This window comes from Talaromyces atroroseus, assembly GCF_001907595.1.
Source record: "Talaromyces atroroseus strain IBT 11181 chromosome Unknown scaffold_18, whole genome shotgun sequence".
Lineage (NCBI taxonomy): Eukaryota > Fungi > Ascomycota > Eurotiomycetes > Eurotiales > Trichocomaceae > Talaromyces > Talaromyces atroroseus.
The window spans coordinates 58259-79361 of record NW_017971450.1 but is presented as its reverse complement, the minus strand read 5'-3'; the positions used below and the strand labels follow the sequence as shown (position 1 = coordinate 79361).

The following is a 21103-nucleotide window of genomic DNA, read 5'->3' as shown; positions in this document are numbered from 1 at the left end:
GTGGGAACGCGTATTGTATTGTATTCAAGTGTGTCTAGTAGAATGAAAGTATCCGGCATAGGTGTGCCATACATAATGCAGCGCAGTCCTGTGCGCGCTAATTTAGTATGGAGTCCTCTTGGCAAATCCTTTATCGAGGAAATCCAGCTATCCAATGAGGGCATACGAGTGGATATATGCGCTGCGCTCACCGTATTCGGGATAGCGGTATAGTAAACTTGTCAACTTGCTATGATATACGAGAAAACAAGTAGGAAGTATATGATATACAATATATGGAACTGGGAGGACTGGATATATAAGGGCACTCATTTACTACCATGTATTTAGTTCTTCATAGCTCTTTGACATAAGTTACTGGAATACTACAGTGAGAGTCAGCAAGGCATTCTAACTCGTACGGGCACCAGGCTGTACGGGGGATCTCTTCTATCTTAGTTACGTTTAAGACTTCCACATATCAGTTCGACTATTGTTACTTCGTTCACTCAAGCTACTTTATCGACCAACTGCCCAAGGAACCTTTGTGTGGTTCAACCAAGCCTAGCGTATCTCGACACAACGCTGTTTAACTAAGGTGGATCCAGGTCCGTGACATCTGCGCTGCATTATGTATGGCACACCTATGCCAGTTACTTTCATTCTTTTAGACACACTTGAATACAATACAATACGCGTTCCCACTCGATTTCACAGTTATGTATGGCACACCTATGCCAGTTATTTTCATTCTTTTAGACACACTTGAATACAATAAAATACACTGTCCTACTCGATATCTCAGTTTGTTATTCGAACTGTCAGATAATCCGGGTGGATACAGCCCACGTAATCAATCGGTATAAAATAAATCAAATTTATGAGGATAATAATCCCAATCATACTGTATAAACGGTGACCGTCTCGCACTTTATCAACTAGGGGAATTATCTTCCTTTTTGAAGAATTGCACCCTCATGTTTACACGTGCTTTTTATATAATTGGTCAAGATCCTGGCGCAAAGTACTGCCCAATCGGATAACCGCACGAACTAACATGAACGACAGCGGGGTAATCAACAGACGGCCTGGTGGCTACCCTTCAACTTTGAAATCATTTTGGAGTTCGAGTTTCATTTAAAGCACTCTTTTGGTCCTTCATAATGGCTACTGGCAAAGTGCTAGAAACCGGGTTAAGCGTTATATATGATCCGCCGAACGAAGCGCCGATCGCTGAGTAAGTAAAACGCCTCCGTTGAAACTACCCAGTAGCGTTGATCGTCTTTTTGAAGCATCATCTTTGTCCACGGGCTACAAGGACATCCCCGTGATACCTGGTCATATGTCAAACCCAAACCTATCTCGCCTTTGAGAAATCGCTCGCCGAGCACAGGGTTCAAATTGTCGAAGATAACGAAGTTTCTCTCAGGGAAGGACAAGAAATTGCTAGCGGTAGATGGGAGTGAAGCTACAGATGGAAGGGACGATGACGTGGCGGAAATAGGTACATTCCTCAGTTTTGATTTCTCATTTTGCCAAAAAGGTGCCATGACACCTACTCGGAGCTCTACGTGTTGGCATTCTTTTATATACTTTTAATGCCTAAGTGGATAGATACAGTTTGTTCGTCGTTATCAGGTTTACTAACTGGAATGGAACCGAAGGCGTGTTTTGGCCTCAAGATCTATTGCGACACGACTGCGACCGCGCACGAATCCTGACATGGGGATATGACTCGCATGTCACGAAGGGATACGAAAGCGCTAATAAGAACAATGTCTTCGCCCATGCAAAGAACTTACTGGCCAATTTGAAACGCGATCGCCCAGAAGGCCGGCCCATTATCTTTGTTGCACATTCCCTTGGAGGGATCCTGGTTAAGGAAGTCCTTCGCAGATCGAACGAGTCAACCCAAGACATCGTAGTAGATATCGTTCGCTCGACATCGGCCGTTGTCTTCCTCGGAACGCCTCACCGTGGAAGTTCTAAAGCTGCTGACATTGGACAGGCCTTCCGACAGGCCGCGAGTACGCTCCTTCGGGTAGATTCCAACGCAGCAATTCTTCGGGCATTGGGCGCTGATAGTCCTGAGCTAGAACTTGGTCGAGAGTCCTTCATCGTGTTGTGGAGGAAGTACAAGTTCTCTGTCAAGACGTTTCAAGAGTCTAAACCCATGGCCGGAGTCAATGTCAGCATACTTAACGAGCTTGTAGTATCTAAAGAGTCTTCTTCTCTTGATGACCCTGAAGAAAACGCAGAGACGATAGAGGCTGATCATCGCATGATGTGCAAGTTTTATGGCGCAGAAGATCCTAGCTACATCCAAGTTAGCGGTGAATTGAAAGGGTTTGTCAACTCCATCCTCCGGAAGTATCAGTCACGAAGACGGGAAGCAGAGGTCGATATGCTAGGACATGCAGGAAGTACGAGCCCCTGAGCTAGTATTTATTACGGTTTGCTAAGTCAGGCTCTAGGTGAACGGCTTGAATTGGCCAACAATGGCAATGATACAAGTGATGGTGTTCCCTTTCTCTGTATCTTGAGTTCGACCTATAACTAATGATAGCTGTAGATTGTTACGCTGCGCCTGAAAGCAGCTACTCATCCATAGGAATCCTTCTGGTGTACATCCCACAGCTTATAAAAGCTGTAGAGTATTACGGAGATGGCGTAAGAATATCACCTGTGCTGCGATTGATGACTCTGACAATGTTCTCTTTTCAGGTTTCGACCATAGATAGTATGAAAGTCTACGAAAATGTCTTTATCGACAGCCAAATGCTTCTGATGACTAGTTTGGATATGTTCGAAAAATGTTGTAGACGACTGGTCCGAAATCTTCCAGACACACAAGTTCACAGATTGATAGACTTTCACAAAGGGTGGAGCGACCCTCAATTACAAGCACAATTGCATCAGCAGCTAGGAGAAGATTCTGCGAAATTTATTGTGACGATCAAACAGACTAAAAAGAGGATTGAGCTACTGCAGAGAAAGCTGAAGTTGCGGGCAGACTTTGAGGTACGTTCGTTATGGGCGAGAGCATTTTTTCGCGTCAGAGTCTTTTGGATATCCTTTTATGGGTTGTATAAGTGATGACAGACATTACCAGGAATCTTTCAACACATGGTCACGCGTTGGCAGCGAGTTTAATTTACATAAATATACCGAGGTCATCGATCAGATCCACCAAGGAGTGCAACGAATCTGCACTTTCATGCCAGAAGAAGTCGATCCAATTGTAATTCAAGGTCATCAATCCTTTCCACGGGATTTGAATTACTGGCTAGATATCCAGACCCATACATATCGGCTTTTCAACGCCATATCGTCTATTTGGCCCCGGGATTGCGCGTATCATACCCATCACGCAAAGTTGAGATTGAATATACCTACCGAAGACCGAGAAGAACAAGAAGCACCTAAAGTTAATGTTTCATTTGCTATGGACAAACGAGTAAGCCTCACGCAACATTATCCACGCGGATGGCGAGATGTCAAAGTGATCTTTTCCCAAGCACCAAGGGTGAAGTAAGTTGATTATGGTTTCTATGACGTTTTGTTGGGATTGTCCGCAAAATCAACCCTATGCCTATACTAATCACTGATTTGTAAACCGCAGCATCTTTAAAAAGGAAGTTCGATTTTCTCCGACATCAATCACTATTGATCCTCTTCAGGCACCGAATAAGTGTGCCTCGGAGCGTAAAATCGAAAATATCTGCACCATGCTTGAAGAAAATCATCAAATTAAGTGCCTTGGCCTCCTTCACAGCGAGGGTTGGCACTACCATATCCATGACCCTACTAACTACGCGCGGAACTTAACGCCCCTAGGGGATATTTTGTCAAGCCACAACATAACGACGAGACAAAGGTAAGCCACCTTCCACGTCAGTAATTGACTAAGCTCTAATGATAGAAACGAAAAGACGAACGCTCGCCCTGACGCTGGCATCCGGAGTGCTACAGCTTTACGATACCCCTTGGTTACGTGACAACTGGACTCTATATGATATTTACATCGACTCGAGCCAAGGCGTCGATTACCTCTATGTTCTGAGAATGTTTGACGAGTGCAGCCTACAGCAACACCTGCCAGGCCGCCGTCCAAGCGCCTTGGACTGTGTGAGAAATCGGACTCTGTTCGCCCTCGGCGTCGCTCTCCTTGAACTTACGTACGGAGCACCGCTGTCCGCCCAGAAAACAGAGGAAGATCTCAACGATGCCTTGACACCACACCGTATTGTGTGGCGTCTAACAAAAAAGATCGAGCATGATGAGTTGCCGCAGTTCGCGCGAGCGGTATTTAAATGCATCCACCCTGACGCTGAGGGCTTTGAGTTTTCCCTCGCGAATCAGGGGTTCCGCCGTCGGTTTTTCCAAGAAGTGGTGCTGCCTCTCAAGAATGACTACGACGAATTGCCGAGAATCAGGTGTTAATGCTTCGTGAGTTTTATTCTTATCACATATCAATGAGTTTTATCTCTGCCTTGGTAGTTCAAAAGGGCTGGTAAATACATTATGGCCACGATATGCAGTGCGACATCTTGTGTCGGCAGTGGTATTTAGGTTGTGGAATATCTGACAGTATCATGGATACAAATCGAGGATAGAAATCGATCACGCATTTAGAAGCAGATCCTCAATTCTTATGTTTATAAAACCTAAATGGCTTTTCATTCCACTATTTGAAGCTTGACCATATGAAGTTTCATAGTGACGCTGACATCTCCCATCTACGACGTAGGGACTGGTACGTTCGCGGCCCACGTGGACCCCACTTGCTGTAGCGTGATCACGTGTATACTATAAAGTGTTTCCATGAGACTCCTGATCTATCCAAATATATAGATATCTGCCTTCATCTTGGTCGTTTTAATTACAGTAGTTCCACGTTTATCATGGTCTTCCTATGAGATCCTCTCGAAAACGGGCAAGCTCAGTCTTGGCATTAGGAACTATGGTTAGACAATCCACTTTAAACGGAAGTCATAGTGGGGCTCTGCACTGTGAAGAATCCCCACCTCCATCCATCAAACGGAACCGTGATCACACCACGGTTCTCCTCGCCAAAGATACGCCATGTCCATCGCTAAAATCCATAACGAGTGCTATCTCGCCTTCGAGGAGCTGTGTAACGCCGCACAGAAATCAGAACGATATCATGAGCTGTTAGACGAGTTCGATAAGTACTGCTTATGGGCTGGAAATGTTGGCGCTGCACATTCGGGCAAAACGGAAAAGCTTTCCTTGGACTACAGACTAAGAGAAGCATCTTCCTACAAAGATCAGGTACTAACCCATTTCATGCTTTGATCTCAATGGAAGAGCTCATACCCTATTCTTAACGGAAATGGTAGACGGTCACTTACACGTGCATACGGTTAGGTCACAAAACTCTTAACTATTATAAAAGGCCAAGTCCAAAAGGCGCATCGGATTCTTATGGGAGAACAGATTCCCTTCGAAGAGCTTTCATCATGTGCTACGAGTCACAATGTCACGCTGTCGAACCCGAAATTAGAGCTGAGCGTAGATGAAGACTCGCCATGGGAGGTATCCTCGGAGTCCTCCAGCGATCTTTGGCCAAGCGAAAAATCACAGACAGACGGGACTAAATTACCAGCATCATTGGAATTTTCTTCAGAACCCGCTCCACAGAAGATCACGGAGCTGTCGCAGCTAGTGGGATCAATTCGACTAGGCGTGACATGCCTTTACAAACTTCCTTTACGAAAACCTGCACCAGTTGATCGACTAAATGACCGGTCAACAGAAGAAGTATCATGCTACCAAAATTTCGACATCACATATGTTAGAGACAAGTTTCCTGACCCGCGTCTCGGTGACGATGTTACAATCCGTTTGGGAAAGATGATTACCCGACGTCGGCAACTGCTTCTGTATAGAGCAAGACACCGAAGCAATCTTCAGACAAATATAGCCATTTCGAAACTCGGAGTGATAGATTCTGCCGGAAAAGATATGGGACCTGCAATGATGCATGATGAGAATGTATCTCTCGCTCAAGAAGCAGCCACAATGCCCATGTCGGAAGCTAGAAGTAGAGATATTACGTTAAAGAGCAAGGCTACTACATTCGAGATGAAGGACATGCCGCCAATAAACGTGGAAAATTTGCTGGCACCTTCCGTTGTCCCTTCAGACCGTGCGAGTTCTATCGCGGCTAGTGAAGCCACCAAGGATATCCGCATTGACGTCCCACCAGGGCCAAAGAGCCTCGAAGGTGGAATTGCTCAATTCGAGTGTAAATATTGCTGTCTCACGATCTCTATTAGATCGAACCGTGCCTGGAAGTAAGTGAAGTCGCAGGCCCTATTTCTAAAGATATCAAAACGAGTTTTCCTGCTTATTCTTACTTTAGGCCGGGCTAATTATAAATCCTAGGGACCATGTCTTGAGTGACTTACATCCATACGTGTGCACCCATTCAAATTGCAGCCTCCCTGATCACATGTCTGAAAACCGAGATAGTTGGTTCAGCCATGAAATGGAACATCATAGGGTCGAGTACTTCTGCAACACTGCAGGCCACCAGGTGTACAAGACCCAGGCACAATTTGTGAAGCACATGAGAGAGTCTCATGAAGTACAACTCGACCACTCATCCATACTATTCAACGCTTTTCGTCAACCTTCAACGGCTCTCCACCAGCCAACAGTTGATGGTCAATCTGCTGGTGAACTGTGCAACCTTTGCTTTAGACCTACACAAAACTTAAAGCGACACGTGGCCCTCCATCTTCAACAAATCGCTTTGTTTGCTATTCCTCGGGCAGACTATGCGGTTGATGACGATGGTTTGAGTAGTGGCGATTCGGATGTCCCACGAAACAACTCGATGAACTCTATGCTGCAGAATACTCATTGTTCCGCCTCTCAGGATCCAGAAAGCCTTTCCAAGGGTTCGAGTGCTGATGACTTCGCCACAATGGTCGCAAGAGCGGAGGAGTATCAGTATCCAACTGAGGATGTGGTCGACCAGATAGAAGTCCCTCCTACAGACGAGATTGTCTGGGATAACATTACCGACAAATTTTCGCGCGCTCGGGGAGGGAATTCAGAACGAGCCCCGATAGATATTATTTTATCTGAAGAAGTGGTTGAAAGTGGAACGGGATACTTTAACCAATACACTATTGGGTGGATCTGCGCCTCGAGTACAGAATATGTTGTCGCACAAGAATTCCTAGATGACGAGCATGGACCACCTGAGTTTGTTTCGCCTAATGATACTAATGATTACACATTGGGCAGGCTTGGAAAACACAACATCGTCATCGCCGTGTTGCTCAATGATGAGTATGGAACAGCTTCTGCTGCTAGTGTGGCCACAAATATGCTTCACAGTTTTCTAAATGTCAGAATCTGCTTAATGGTGGGTATTGGTGGCGGGGTACTGAGTATGAAGCATGATATCTGTCTAGGCGATATTGTGGTCAGCGCGCCTCGTGACGGTGAGAGTAGTGTTTTTCAATACGACTTTAGTAAAATAATACAGCAGCAGACCTTCTAACATACACAATTTCTGAACCAACCTCCAACAATCCTATGGGGTGCAATGATGGGGGTTCAGGCCCAGCACGAGAGGAAGGGACATTGGCTGGAAGAGGCTATTGAAAAGATTCTGGAGAAAAATCCTAGGCTATGTCAGAGATATACACGACCACAGCCCGGTTCTGATAGACTTTTTAAAGCCGAAATCGCTCATATAAAGGCCTATGCAGAGTTCTGTGTTAACAATCCGTCATATTTGGTCAAGCGACGCGAACGATTAGAACATGAGGATGATCCAGCTGTTCATTATGGCCTGATTGCCTCTGGAAACCAGTTGATAAACGATGCTATGATTCGTGACCGACTTGCATCAAAGAAGGATATTTTATGTTTTGAGATGGAAGCAGCGGGCTTGATGAATCATTTCCCATGCTTGGTCGTACGGGGTATTTGCGACTATTCTGACTCTCACAGAAACAAAGAGTGGCAAGGATATGCTGCTATGGCTGCGGCTGCTTATGCTAAAGATCTCCTCTCTCGCATTTCGCCAAACAAGATTGAAGCAGAGAAGAGGATCGTTGATGTACTTTCTTCAGGTTAGTCTCTAGCAACTTCGCACGGCTGTCTATTAACAAGAGGTACAGTCGAGAAGAACATAAACGAAGTCCGTAAGACAGCCCAAAAGACAATCGCTACAATCGAGATCTCAGATAGTGACCGACGGCGCGAAAAAGTCATTGCAAAGCTATCGTATGCAAAAGGTTCCACATTCGACTCTTTCGGTGGGGCCTTTGATCCGGGATGCCATCCAGAAACAAGAATAGATTTGCTTCATCGGATCAGGAAGTGGGCAGAAAACCGACAAGGAAAGTCGATGTTCTGGCTACAGGGGATGGCTGGCACGGGAAAATCTACAATTTCTCGGACAATTGCCGATGCCTTTGACAAAGAAGGAAATCTAGGAGCTAGCTTCTTCTTTAATCGAGGCGAGGCAGATCGGAGTAGTGTGGCTATGCTTTTTACCACAATTTGTGCCCAACTCTTGGTCAAGATTCCGTCACTGATCGCTCACGTCGAAACGGCCATTGATAACGACCCCAACTTATCTAACAAATCTATGGGAGAGCAATTTGAGAAGCTTATTTATCAACCCTTGTCACAAATTCAGCATCACCACACTGCACTCTCTCATCTTATTATCGTGATTGATGCCTTGGACGAATGTTCGCGGGACGGAGACTCTCTGCTTCGCCTTTTATCACAAACAAGAGATAAGTGGTCAACAAGCTTGCGAATATTCGTCACTAGTCGACCAGAGCAGCCCATCCGGTCTGGTTTTAAGGATGTGCCTGTAGATGCATTCGATTATGTGGAGCTTCATGAGATACCGCGGCCTATCATCAGGCAAGACATTACTACTTTCTTGAAATACAGGTTTGCGCAAATCCAAGTCCAGTATACAAAAGCCGGCTGGGCACTTCCGCCTGACTGGCCTGGCTCTGAGGCTTTATCAGCCTTAGTTGAAATGGCGGTTCCGCTCTTTATTTATGCTGCTACCCTATGCCGGTTTGTGGAAGACCCCCTGTGGTCGGACCCGACAGGCCAGCTGAAAAAGGTTCTTAATTATCGAGGAATGGGACGTGACTCCGACATATATAAGCTAGATGCCACTTACTCTCCAATTCTGAATCAGCTAATCCATGGCCGTCCAGAGAAGGTGCAGAAATCATTGGTTGAGAGGTTCCGACGCATTATAGGCACAATTGTTCTCCTAGCGGAGCCCCTTTCACGGTCATCTCTAGCATCTTTGCTTAATATCGATGGCCAAGAGATCGAAGGACAGCTCTCGTCTCTCCATTCTGTCCTGAGTATGCCATCCTCTGCAGACTCTCCGATAAGGATGTTGCACTTCTCATTCCGTGATTTCCTAGTCGATCCTAACAAACGTCACATGAATCCATTCTGGGTGGACCAGACGGAAACCCACAAGATGGTTATAGCCAAATGCCTTGAACGAATGTCACAACCCGGAAGTCTCCAAGAAAATATATGCAATCTGGCAGGCTACGGAACGCTACGAACTGAGATTAATGGCAGAATCATAACCAACTACTTACCATTAGACATGCAATATGCTTGCCGCTTCTGGGTATACCATTTGAAAGAGAGTCAGACGCGCGTCAGTGACAATGGTCCAATCCATATATTTCTACAGGAACACTTTTTACATTGGCTGGAGTCATTGAGCCTTTTAGGAAGAATTGCAGAAAGTATTAACCTAGTTCAGACATTACAGACTGTTGTATGTGTTTCAAGTTGAGTTTTTATTAGGATCCCTTGTTCTAACAATTATCCAGTGTGATAAAGACACAGAGATATGCAGATTCTTGGATGACGCAATACATTTTATTCGAAAGAATATCTCAGTCATTAATCAGGCGCCTCTCCAGCTCTACGCATCGGCACTTATTTTTGCACCAAAAGCGAGTATAATCAGGAATAAATATATCGATAAAATTCCTAGTTGGGTTCAAAAATTACCAGAAGTGGAATCAACCTGGAGTGCAGTGCAGCAGACCCTCGAGGGTCATGCTAGTTGGGTTCACGCAGTGGCATTCTCTCCCGACGGCAAGCTTCTCGCCTTAGCCTCCCGTGATAGAACTGTCAAATTGTGGAATACGATCATGGGTGCTCTGCTGTAGACCCTTAAAAGCCATTCTGATGTAGTTTATATAGTGGAGTTCTTTTTTTATGGTAAGCTTCTTGCCTTATCCTCCTGTGATAGAACTGTTAAATTATGGGATCTGGTTATAGGTGCTCTATAGCAGATTCTTAAGGGCTATTCTAGATTGGTTTAAATAGTGGTATTTTCTTCTAATAGTAAGTTAGTAGTCTTAGACTCTAGTAATAAGACTATCAAGTTATAGGATCTAGTTATAAGCACTCTATGGTGGACTTTTAAAGGCTATTCTAAATTGATTTAAATAGTAGAGTTTTTTTCTAATAGAAAGTTAATAGTATCAGGCTCCAGCGACAAGACTATCAAGTTGTAGGATCCAGTTACAGGCACTCTGCATTAGACCCTCAAGGGCCATTCTGAATTGGTTCAAGCAGTGGAGTTCTCTCCTGACAGAAAGTTGGTGGCATCAGGCTCTAGCGACAAGACTGTCAAGTTGTGGGATCTGGCCACTGGCGCTTTGCAGCTGACCCTCAAGGCCTATTCTGATGCAGTTTGCGCAGTGGCATTCTCTCGTGACGGTAAGTTTGTGTCTTCGGGCTCTAGCGACATGACTGTCAAATTGTGGGATCCGGTCAGTGGCGCTCTGCGGCAGACCCTTGAGGGTCATTCTGAATTGGTTCAGACAGTTACGTTCTCTCCTGATGGCAAGCTTCTCACCTTAGCCTTCTGTGACAGAGCCGTTAAATTGTAAGATCTAGTTATGGGTGCTTTGCAGTAGAACCTTAAGGATTATTCTAATGTAGTTTGTATAATAGTATTCTTTTTTAATAGTAAGTTAGTAGCTTTAGACTCTAGTAATATGACTATCAAGTTATAGGATCTAGTTATGGGCGCTCTATGATAGATCTTTAAGGGCTATTCTGGATTAATTTAAATAGTGGTATTCTTTTTTAATAGAAAGTTAGTGGTTTTAGGCTCCAGTGACAAGACTGTTAAATTGTGGGATCCGGTCATGGGCACTCTGTAGCAGATCTTTGAAGGTCATTCTGAATCAGTTCAGGCAGTGACGTTCTCTCCTGATGGCAAGTATCTGGAGATCGATCAAGGACGCTTCAACATCGAGTCTCTTCATGTTCGCAGTCTATCCCAAACACCAAGCAATCTTTATAAAAATATACTAGTGAAGAATGAATGGCTGACTCGCAATGATTCCAATGCCATTTGGTTGCCTGTTGAGTATCGAGCAACTTCTTCCGCAGTGTATGACAGCAAGCTTGTTATGGGACATGCTTCAGGTCGAGTTACTTTTCTGCAGTTGATTTAATAAAGTTTCATTCATGAGGTAAACTACTCTGATAAACGGGACAGAAGTACGTCGGATCTAGAAATGTAACCTGGAGAATTCCTTTGCTAGTTAGCCTTTGCGCACAAGAATGGGTGTAATAAAGAAAGTATAATATCATTTTCTATATATAAACAAGTTGATGATGAGAGTGTACTTATCATGGGGGATCTAACAATTCGAGCAGAGACTAGATCCATCCGGAGATATAAATTATATATAGATGATGAGGTGCAACCATTTTTAAAATCAAGTAATAGGCTACAGAGTGTATAAGAGCAAGTAAAACTGCTTTAATGGAAAGGCATGCTAGAAATCGTTAATCTTGTGACAGGATATCAGAGAGAGCAATATCTAAAGGGATTCTTTCAATTTCTTTGACCGACGTACTGACCACTGTGTGGAATGAACGGAGCCAGATTCGATCAATCGAGAGTGGATATGTGGCATTTCAGAGGTGATAGAGGAAGCGGGGGTGTCTATGCCGGAATGGAGATCGGATCCAGAAGAGGAATCTGAATCATCAAAAGATGAATCTTCACGGCCACTAGCAAGCTGCCATGGTGGAAGATGTTTCAGCTGAATATTAACATCGTATGCGTGCACATATATAGCATGGGCCAAGAAATCAGTGATTTTGGTGAACTTCGGCGCATCATGGCACATCTTCCAGGTGCAGCTGATCCCATCGTACGCCTTTGCGAGGTGACAATCGATGAGATGTCGCCGAAGAGAATCTTGCCGCTTAGGGGGAAATCTGTGCGGAGGTGGATTAGATGCGGAACGGCGGGATAGACCGTAACAGATGATGCAAACATCCGTTGGGCAGTCAAGAGTTTCCTCTTCGAGAAAGCAAGGCTTTTCTGGCTCCGCAGACTCGTCGTCGTCGAATTTCCAGTTGACTCGATTGCCCCGACGGCTCGGTTCACAGAGGGTACTGAGCGCAACCATATCTTTAGTTACCTGGATACGTCTTGCAAGAAACTTATCCTCTTCGTAGTTCTCCGCGTCTGGGCCATAAAAATTCTCAACCAGCCGTTCCCGCTCTGGGAAGACGTATGTCGGGGTGGGAAGCTCCCAGTCCGTTTTGTCGGGGATGTCGACGTCGTTATCCTCAGGATCGGCCTGACCGAGAAGTCTCTTGATCTGTCTGTCAACTTCGAGGATCGGCGCATTGTAGAAGTGATCTTATGGTAGCCTTACGTGAGGACTTCTCGCATGATTATAAGAACTTGAGTCCGTTGATAGGTCCTTTGACGATTCCTATATGTGATAAAGCAGATATTAGAGACAATACTGCATATGGGGAAATGAATATGGAGATCGTCTGCCTACGGATGACGGTATAGAAATCTCAATAAGAGTCATGGTCAAGCAGGGCGAGCAGTTGCAACACGAATAGATAGTCGAACGATTTCCCAGCTAGATCAGCGTGAGAAAAGGAACGCTACTTCGATGAAAAACAACTAAGTATATATAAATCTAGGGTCCGCTCGATAAGAACGAGCGAAGGTGGTGATAACTTACGGTTAGTATGAATGCTCTCAATGTCAGTCATGGCCACTTGCATTGTGGTGGAATCCATCCCAGTAACGAGGAAGAAATCAAAATTGGTAATCATTGAGAAGCGTGAGTAACAAGGACTTCTCTGCTGACATTCAAGATCGCTCAGCCAATTGCTGGTAACGATCTGTTCGGTAAAGAATCCCGTTGGTGCTGTATGCACCGTCTTGTGCTCTGTCAGTAACATCCTATTTCATGTCAACATCCATTTCCCACCCGCTGTCTGTAGATACAACTCGTGCTAGTAGAAATTCCAACCAAGGTCCCAGTTTACTCACAGGCAAAACCTTTCTACACTCTATGTTGACGTCGATCCGAGTTGCTGCCAAACCGAGTTGGTAATGGTTCAAGTTGGTGTCAATTAGGCTGAATCTAGCGCTGAAATTTACTTACCGGTAATGGTCGGTTCGTTTTCATGTTGACAAATTGAGTGGGAACGCGTATTGTATTGTATTCAAGTGTGTCTAGTAGAATGAAAGTATCCGGCATAGGTGTGCCATACATAATGCAGCGCAGTCCTGTGCGCGCTAGTTTAGTAAGGAGTCCTCTTGGCAAATCCTTATATCGAGGAAAGCCAGCTATCCAATGAGGGCATACGAGTGGATATATGCGCTGCGCTCACCGTATTCGGGATAGCGGTAAAATAATCTTGTCACATGTTAATTCTCATTAATGTCTTTAAGGATATGGGATTTTTCATCTCACCTCATGAACAGGATAAGGTGAGAATTGTTCTCGTTCTCAATCACGAGCCACTGTTGTTGAAGGTCTTGACCTCAACAACATAAGCCGTCTATCTCCGTGTATCCCCACTTCATTACTTCCCAGTCCATCCTGAGTATACCTTGCTCAAAGTGACTTTACCTATTTACCGCATCTAATCTTATTGTTTGATCTTTACGCCATCAGTATGAAAATAGTATTTCTCGATATGCTACTTTATCATTACCTTATCATCTTCAATGCGTAACAGCCTAACTAAAGTCGGCGTCAAAACGAGTTGGTGTCAATTCAGGTTTGTGTCAACGCTGGTAAGGCCTTTACTCTATGCTTCTCCTATGTATATCAATCTTCTTACACCCTGCTTGTATGCGTTTGAGTCGTGTATTTTTCTGCTGCGAGTTGATCGACTGTAAAGCTTCACGCCTTCGCATCTGAGGTAATCTTCTGCGATTTTATCAGCTGTGGCTCGGAAGGTGACAAGTTGCATGGGTGATCCATTTGGTCGCCAGCTCCGGTTCCGGATATGTGTTGACATCTAAATAAGTATAGCTTCATCAAATGTAGACACATTACTTCATCAGCTCACGGCGGAAGGGGAACATGCCGATCTAGAGCGTGCCAATCAAGCAGAGGCAAAACGCTCCATACAGCTTTTAAACATCATCTAATGCTTGTCTAACAGTGCCTTGTGATGACCTTACTAGTCGAGTTCAATCCATAGTTGGTTTTCAGCGTGAACTCCCGTCGACCGTTTGAAATCAGCCAAATTAAGTTGGGAGCATATTGAGATGGTGTCGATCCGACTTGGGGTCAAAACCGAGTTGGCGACGGTTCAAGTTGGTGTCAAATAAACTGAAACTATACACTTGAATTTACTTACCGGTAATTCTCGGTTCGTTTTCGTGTTCTCTTGATTGCTAATTCTCACTGATGTCTTTGAGGATATGTGATCGTTTCATCTCGCCTCATGAAGAGGATAAGGAGAGTATTGTTGTTGTTCTCAATCAGGAGCCACTATTGTTGAAGGTCTTAACCTCAAGTATATAAGCCGCCTATCGCCCTACATCTATACTCCATTACTTCCTAGTCTATAGTGAGTAAGTTAGTTAAAATGACTTTACTTTGTGGGCCATTGATTTCTGTGTATAAAATGACCATTCTTCTATTTACTTCTCCATTTATCTTTGCTTGGGATTTTAATAATAAAAATAATAATAATAATGAGCTTGTTTATGAAAGGAGGTTAATCTAGTTGTTGATTAATAGTTTTAAAAAACTTTTATATATGTGAATTAATATTATTCTTATTATTTTTTTTTTGGAAGTATATAGAGAGGGTTTTTCTAGAATAGAGGTAGGTGATATTCTATATTGACTGACTTTCTTTTAAAAGATGGATCTTGATATTGTAGATAAAAACTTTAATCTTGTGCTCTAAACTAATTATTTAAATTTATTAAATTTTTTAGATATTTTGGTTTATGAAGATAAGTTATTTTTTTATTATGAAAGGTTAGGAATATTCTTAAAGAAATTCTAGAAATTTATAATATTGGATTAAGTTGTAGTGACAATTATCTGTAAAAAAGTATTTTAAATTTAATTTATCTTGAAATAATGATTAATGTTGTGTAGTTAATATATAGACTGGTCTATATCTATAAGGCTTTTTATATTAGTTATGGCTATTTATATTGTGGTGGAATCTATCTTAGTGATGGGGGTGAAATTAAAATTAGTAAATTAATAAGAAATGTGAAGAATAAGGACTATTCTGTTGATAGCTTGGTAGGAGATATAGGAAAAAGTATGATTTAGAGAGGAAATATGAAAGATATTTTATGTGATATATAAGTAGTTTTCTAGGTTGTAAGTTACTTGTTTAGTCTTGATAGCAGTATAGATATGACTATTATGTTATGGATTATAGTAAAGAACTTTGTTAGTATGCTGAGCATTGTTGATCTTTGAATGCTCCTCAAGGTAAGGATCTTTTATGAAAATTGTAGATTAATAGAATTAATGGCTATATAGCATTTATTCCTAAAACTTAGTTAGGGTTCCTGGTATCTGTCATCTATTGTTGGTTTGCTTTTATTTGTGTGAACAATAGGTTTCGATAGATGCTCGAAATCCAGTCCATCGAATAGCGATGCGGAGACGAGCAGTAAGGATATGGCGACCTATCAAAATCTGCATATCGATTGTGACGATGCCAAACATGTGAACGGTTTAGGCTGAATGGTTAGATTCCTGTATTAGAAAAGCTTTTACTCCAATGGTTCAGTGATGCGTCCTTTCTACACAATACAGTCTATAACATTTCTTTGAACATGATGTAGGAGATGTTGAAGATAGTATGCAGACCTCCCCTAATTTAACGTAATCAATTACTGAGTTGGCCTCCTCTTCTTGGACAGACGCTCTCTCTATTGGAGGTCAGGATGGGAGGCCAGGAATAACCTTAGGGAAACTTCAGAAATCTACAATGTTGGATCGAGGCTGTGGCGACGATCTGCAAAAAACTACTTCAAATTCAAGTACCCTCTGAAATAACGACTAATGCTGAAATTTCTGAGCTATGGCACAATAATTCTCATGTTCCGGGCAGCAAGTCTATTGATTTTCCACCAATCTATGTCACCGTGTCATTGGTCAATTTCCCGCTCGGTATGGTTGCCCAGGCTGGCTTGGGGTTTCGGCATCCTGGGATGCTCAAATCCTGGGCTATTAGATCATCATGCTTGAACTTTGGAACGTTCTGCATGTTCTAGATAGGAATGCTCATTCCAACGCCTTGTTTTAGTGCTCCTCTGATAATTCGAGATTCCTGCTCGAGATGGTTGCGAATGACTGGGCTGGTGAGAGATTAACAAGTTCCATTACATATCTCTAACCGTTATCCCTTTTTGCGCGGGCATTAATCACTAAAAGCGAGCCCTTCTCTGTAGCTCGAAATCACAGAGCTTTTGTATACGACTTAGTCATTGGTAGGCAAATCATTTTGAGTCTAGTCACAATGAGCTTTATTACAATCACCCGCCTCCTCCTGGTGGTTCTCTTCAGATTGCTCCTAAAAGCAATAGGTTTTAGCTCTCTTGGTCCTATTGCAGGTGAGAGACAATTGTTTCCTTCTAAGAAGCATGCGGCTTGCTACTCTTGCTGCAGAAAATGTGCCATACTCCCCTTCAGGTAAGACAGCGATGACTGTGTTGTATTTCCCAATTTTACCCAAGGCGTAATCGTTGTTGTCATTGGGGGACACATATTCTGGTCCGTCGTGCCTCTCGTCGAGAAAAGCTTGCACAGCAACGAACTCTGTAGTTATGGCGCAGATCCAGCCGACGGTATAGTCCTTAGGGTTAGACATATTTGCTCGTAGAGTCCTACAGAGGTAGGTGAGACGTGAGAGAGGAGGGTGAATTCGGATTCGGGTGTAATGGGTTAGGTTCGGTCGCAGGTAGTTCACGGCGAAGTTCGGTTAGCTCAAGTCGCTCAGAATGAAATCGAGCACTCGGCATGCCGTAAGTGACAGGAGATTTAGATACCGTTGAAAGAAAAATTAGAATGAAGTTCGAGAGTCCATGAGAAGGAAAGAGGGGATGGAATGAGGAGATGTAACTGATTCAGCCTTATAGGCTCAAGCCTGGCTGAGTGTTCAACACAAATGCAGAACAGCTAAAGCCACAACCGCCACATCAATTTGCATTTATGGTTTTAATTGGATCATCGAACTCCAGCAGAATGAAATGGTCGTCTACGCTAAAGCCAACGTTTCTTAACCTTCACCGTAGTGCCATTATTAGCGCGAAGAATAAGAGCTGCTTAGCAGCGTCGAAGTACTTATAGGACCGAAGTTTGTCTTCGGCTTGCCCCGCTTCAGCTGCGACCCTAGCCTCGGATCCCAGCCCCACTACTGCCTCAGGGCGTGTGGAAATCAAAGAACAATTGCGCAAAGGATTTTCTTCTGGCTTGATAAGGATATCTAACAACTCTAACTTAGATCCTAGGGCATTAGCGTAAGCCAACATTCAGCAAGCACTTTCCAAGCGAGGTAGACTAAAAAAGACCGATAGAAACAGAGCAGACTCCCCAGGTTTTAGCACGGCAAAAGCACTAAAAAGTCAACTAATATAAACATATCTCCCAGGGTCTTCCACTTCCGTCCGTCATAACGTGGACGCCGAATTTTCTGTTGAATTATCTCTATCGATTAGCGAAACTAACCGGGAAAATTGATCCTCGAAACCTTCAGGAATAATTGATCGCCTTTGAATCATTTCCGCCGCTGTCAAGTTTTCCTTGTTGCGGAGAAAAGGATCCAACCCCTTTAAACCAGCGCCCAGCAAGATATGCAGCGTTTCACTGTCGCCCTCTAATGCCGCAGAATGGAGAATACTCGATCCAGCATTATTGACCAAGAGATAGTTAGCAGAGTTCTGTAAGAGTAATCTGAGGAATTGATGACTATTATGGAAGATAGCCTCAAATAGTGCAGATTCACCGTGTGCACCTCTAGCATCAATACTTGCACCTCGACGTAGCAGGTATCGTCCAATACGGTCATGATTCCTGATTGCAGCCCCAATTAAAGCCGTATGCCCGTTATTATTTTGAGAGTTCAAAGGTGCGCCGGACTGAAGTAGTAGAACGACTGAAGGTAGTCTACTCTGGTGTCTGCAAGCATTGTAAAGAGCGTCCGAACCGTAGAAATTTTTCCAGAGAATATTGCTCCCACCGTCTAGCAATAATTTCAGAGATATCGGACAGCCAGAAGATGCTGCAGACATTAGTGGCGTTGACCCTGATTCGTCGATTACTGTAACCTCGGCTCTAAATCTAAGAAGGATCCGGATTCCTTCAGAGTCCCCGCGGGTGGCTGCCCAATGCAACGGCGTCCTCCCAAAAAAATCCGGATTATTGATTTGTCTCTGGTATCCTTTAGTTTGTAAGGTTTCGACAAGATCACCAGATACCTCACCCACTACTAGGAGATGAATGTGCGAAAATCCCATATCATCGTGAAAGTCGATATCTGGAAACAGCATCCTAAGTTTTTCAAGTTCTGTAGGGCTGCCGCGCTTCGTCAAAATATGCTCCCAGGCTTTCATTGTCGGGGTCCTGAGTGTTTCATGATTAATGAATAGCTCAGAATGTCGGGCAAATTGGATACTTGCATTCCAATATAATCCATAGAATTGGCATTAGCAGAAGCATTTCGAAGAAACTCGCAAGCCTCGATATGGTTGTACATCACTGCATACTTTTATTCAATTAGTATTCTGGGGTCGAAACTACCACAGTATTTAACTCACGTGCAATGCACTCCTTCCATGTTTCTGATCTATATCATGCAAAGCAAAGGCCATATTGCTTAATAGCACCTTTAGACCCTCAACGTTGCCTTCATACGCATTTTTGAGAATTGTTTCAGTACTCCCCCAACTCAGCTGCCGTGGGACAAAAAGCCCACAAGATGGGACTCCAGAAAGAATCAACGTAAAATCTTTGAGCCATGTCGGGAAGCGATAGATAGCCTGAAGAGTTCTCGGATTATTATTTTTGCAGGTACTATAATTGCAACTTCGCCTGAAAAAGAGATTTCCTTTATACTGAAGGATAAATGTGCCTATGATGGCCCTTGCAGAAGGGCCGCATTTAATTTGATGTTTCTTGTGGCAGTCGCAGAGGCAGCATTCGTCACAATTCCTGAACTCTGAGATTCTTCGAGGTGAATGGTTGGTCTCTTTTCTTATAGACTTAGTGCCGCCATCAATAGCTTTCCTGATCTTGCTACAGGTTTCTGGGTTAGATTGAGGTGTGATGCTTGTCTGTCTAATTCCCCGTAATCCTTGGGGAACCAAGCGCAGTTGTTCTAAGTTAGCGCTTTCTCTATTTTGCTCTTCAATCCGTGGGCTCCAGTCAAATGGAACCATCGAGAGACCCTGTTGTAAAGCCTGACTTCTGGTCGACTGAGTTTCCGGAATCACAGACAGGAGTAACTTGGCGTAGGCTGCAGCAGTAAGAGCTGCATATCCTTGCCACAGTTTGTTTTTGTGCGAGTCGCAATAGTCGCAAATACCTCGGATGACAAGAGTTGGAAGCTGATTCATGAGGCCTGCCGCTTCCATCTCAAAACAGAGAATGTCCAGCCGTTGAGCTAGCGCGTCCCGTGTTTCAGGGTCTTTCATCACCTGATCTCCAGATGCGATCAACCCGTAGTGAACATGAGGTGTCGTATCATCACGCGGCTTTCGGTCGAGTAACTCCTGTTTATCACATTTTTCACAGTCACTTTCTTGATCGATATGGTGATATGACGATCGAAAGAGATAATCAGTGTGGTGACCTGGGGACATGAATTCCTTTTTCATGTCCGGGTTTTGTTCCAATACATCTGACACAATATTTGAAATGAGATTTCGGTTTGTAGTCATCTGATTTGCTTGAAGATACGCCATATGGGTTAGAAGAATCAGTGGCGGGGAGTTCAGCATGCCGGTTTGCTCGAATCGGCCGCCTTGAACTGTCTTGCCGTGATCATATTGAATGACCCCACTATATTTTCCAACGGGCTCACTGACGACTATATCACCTAATCGAATATCGTTGCTGCTGCTTGGGACACCACCTCCAATTCCCACCATCAGTGCATATTCAACCTTTGGAAATGTCGACACCAAATGAGAAACGATAGTCGCAGCGGAGATGGTTCCGTACATGCCCTTGGGTAAACAAGCAATCACAATGTGATGGCCATGTAACTTGCCGAGTATGTAGGCGTTTGGATCCGCGGTCGGTTTCGGCAGGTTCTGGTGGATCTCGTCTAGCATGACCTCTGCCGCTGCCATCTCTAACGGCAAGGCACAGATCCACGCGATCGTGTAGTCGCCGTGTGTGAGCGGAACCATCGTCGCTTAGCATAGGAACCATAAAGGAATAGCGAAATCTGTCTTCTTGAAAACTAAAGAAACCTGACAGTGGACCGTCCCGTAAGTCTATCCAGCAAAGATCAGGCTGAGCGGGGTACCACACGCGTTCTGCGGCAAGGCTGACTTTACTGAGAGCAAATCACATCCTCACTTGTGTTGATGCGGCAAGAGAAGCGCAGAGTTATTGAGGGAGCCTAGCGCCGGAAGCTAAAATCTTCTTTGGTCAAACCTCGCGGCTGGCCGGAGACCAGTTTGGTTGTGGATAGATTGTTCTAGCCGTTTTTGGTTTTGTGCGCCGGTACCAAAGCAAACATAACTCCGATCGACAACAGCGAGATTTCTTCGGGTTGGAGCCAGGCTCGA

At 44.0% G+C, this 21103-nt stretch overlaps 3 protein-coding genes across 3 annotated transcripts, besides 5 other annotated features; 2 read left to right on the top strand and 1 right to left on the bottom strand.

The window, feature by feature from the left end:
• Positions 1 to 295: 295 nt before the first annotated feature.
• Positions 296 to 597: a repeat region (Identified by RepeatMasker using a combination of RepBase library and repeat library created with RepeatScout).
• Positions 598 to 1142: 545 nt separating this feature from the next.
• UA08_09132 (hypothetical protein) lies at positions 1143 to 4422 on the top strand (the record flags this gene model as incomplete). The annotated part of the gene is made up of 7 exons (XM_020264163.1): positions 1143 to 1216; positions 1594 to 2402; positions 2552 to 2649; positions 2704 to 3000; positions 3092 to 3510; positions 3602 to 3856; positions 3912 to 4422. The coding sequence occupies 7 exons, from the start codon at positions 1143 to 1145 to the stop codon at positions 4420 to 4422; spliced, it is 2463 nt and encodes an 820-aa protein (XP_020115713.1).
• A 642-nt stretch (positions 4423 to 5064) lies between these two features.
• On the top strand, positions 5065 to 11081 carry UA08_09131 (hypothetical protein; the record flags this gene model as incomplete). The annotated part of the gene is made up of 10 exons (XM_020264152.1): positions 5065 to 5274; positions 5413 to 6250; positions 6282 to 6299; positions 6534 to 7112; positions 8145 to 9802; positions 10237 to 10254; positions 10363 to 10380; positions 10581 to 10811; positions 10996 to 11010; positions 11058 to 11081. 10 exons carry the CDS (start codon positions 5065 to 5067, stop codon positions 11079 to 11081), a joined length of 3609 nt encoding a protein of 1202 aa, XP_020115712.1.
• Positions 7136 to 8093: a repeat region (Identified by RepeatMasker using a combination of RepBase library and repeat library created with RepeatScout).
• Positions 11082 to 11771: 690 nt separating the features above from the next.
• Positions 11772 to 13589, bottom strand: UA08_09130 (hypothetical protein; the record flags this gene model as incomplete). The annotated part of the gene is made up of 4 exons (XM_020264141.1): positions 11772 to 11783; positions 11913 to 12709; positions 13050 to 13251; positions 13479 to 13589. 4 exons carry the CDS (start codon positions 13587 to 13589, stop codon positions 11772 to 11774), a joined length of 1122 nt encoding a protein of 373 aa, XP_020115715.1.
• Positions 13590 to 16946: 3357 nt separating this feature from the next.
• Positions 16947 to 17160: a repeat region (Identified by RepeatMasker using a combination of RepBase library and repeat library created with RepeatScout).
• Positions 17161 to 19785: 2625 nt separating this feature from the next.
• Positions 19786 to 20066: a repeat region (Identified by RepeatMasker using a combination of RepBase library and repeat library created with RepeatScout).
• A 209-nt stretch (positions 20067 to 20275) lies between these two features.
• Positions 20276 to 20695: a repeat region (Identified by RepeatMasker using a combination of RepBase library and repeat library created with RepeatScout).
• Positions 20696 to 21103: the final 408 nt, after the last annotated feature.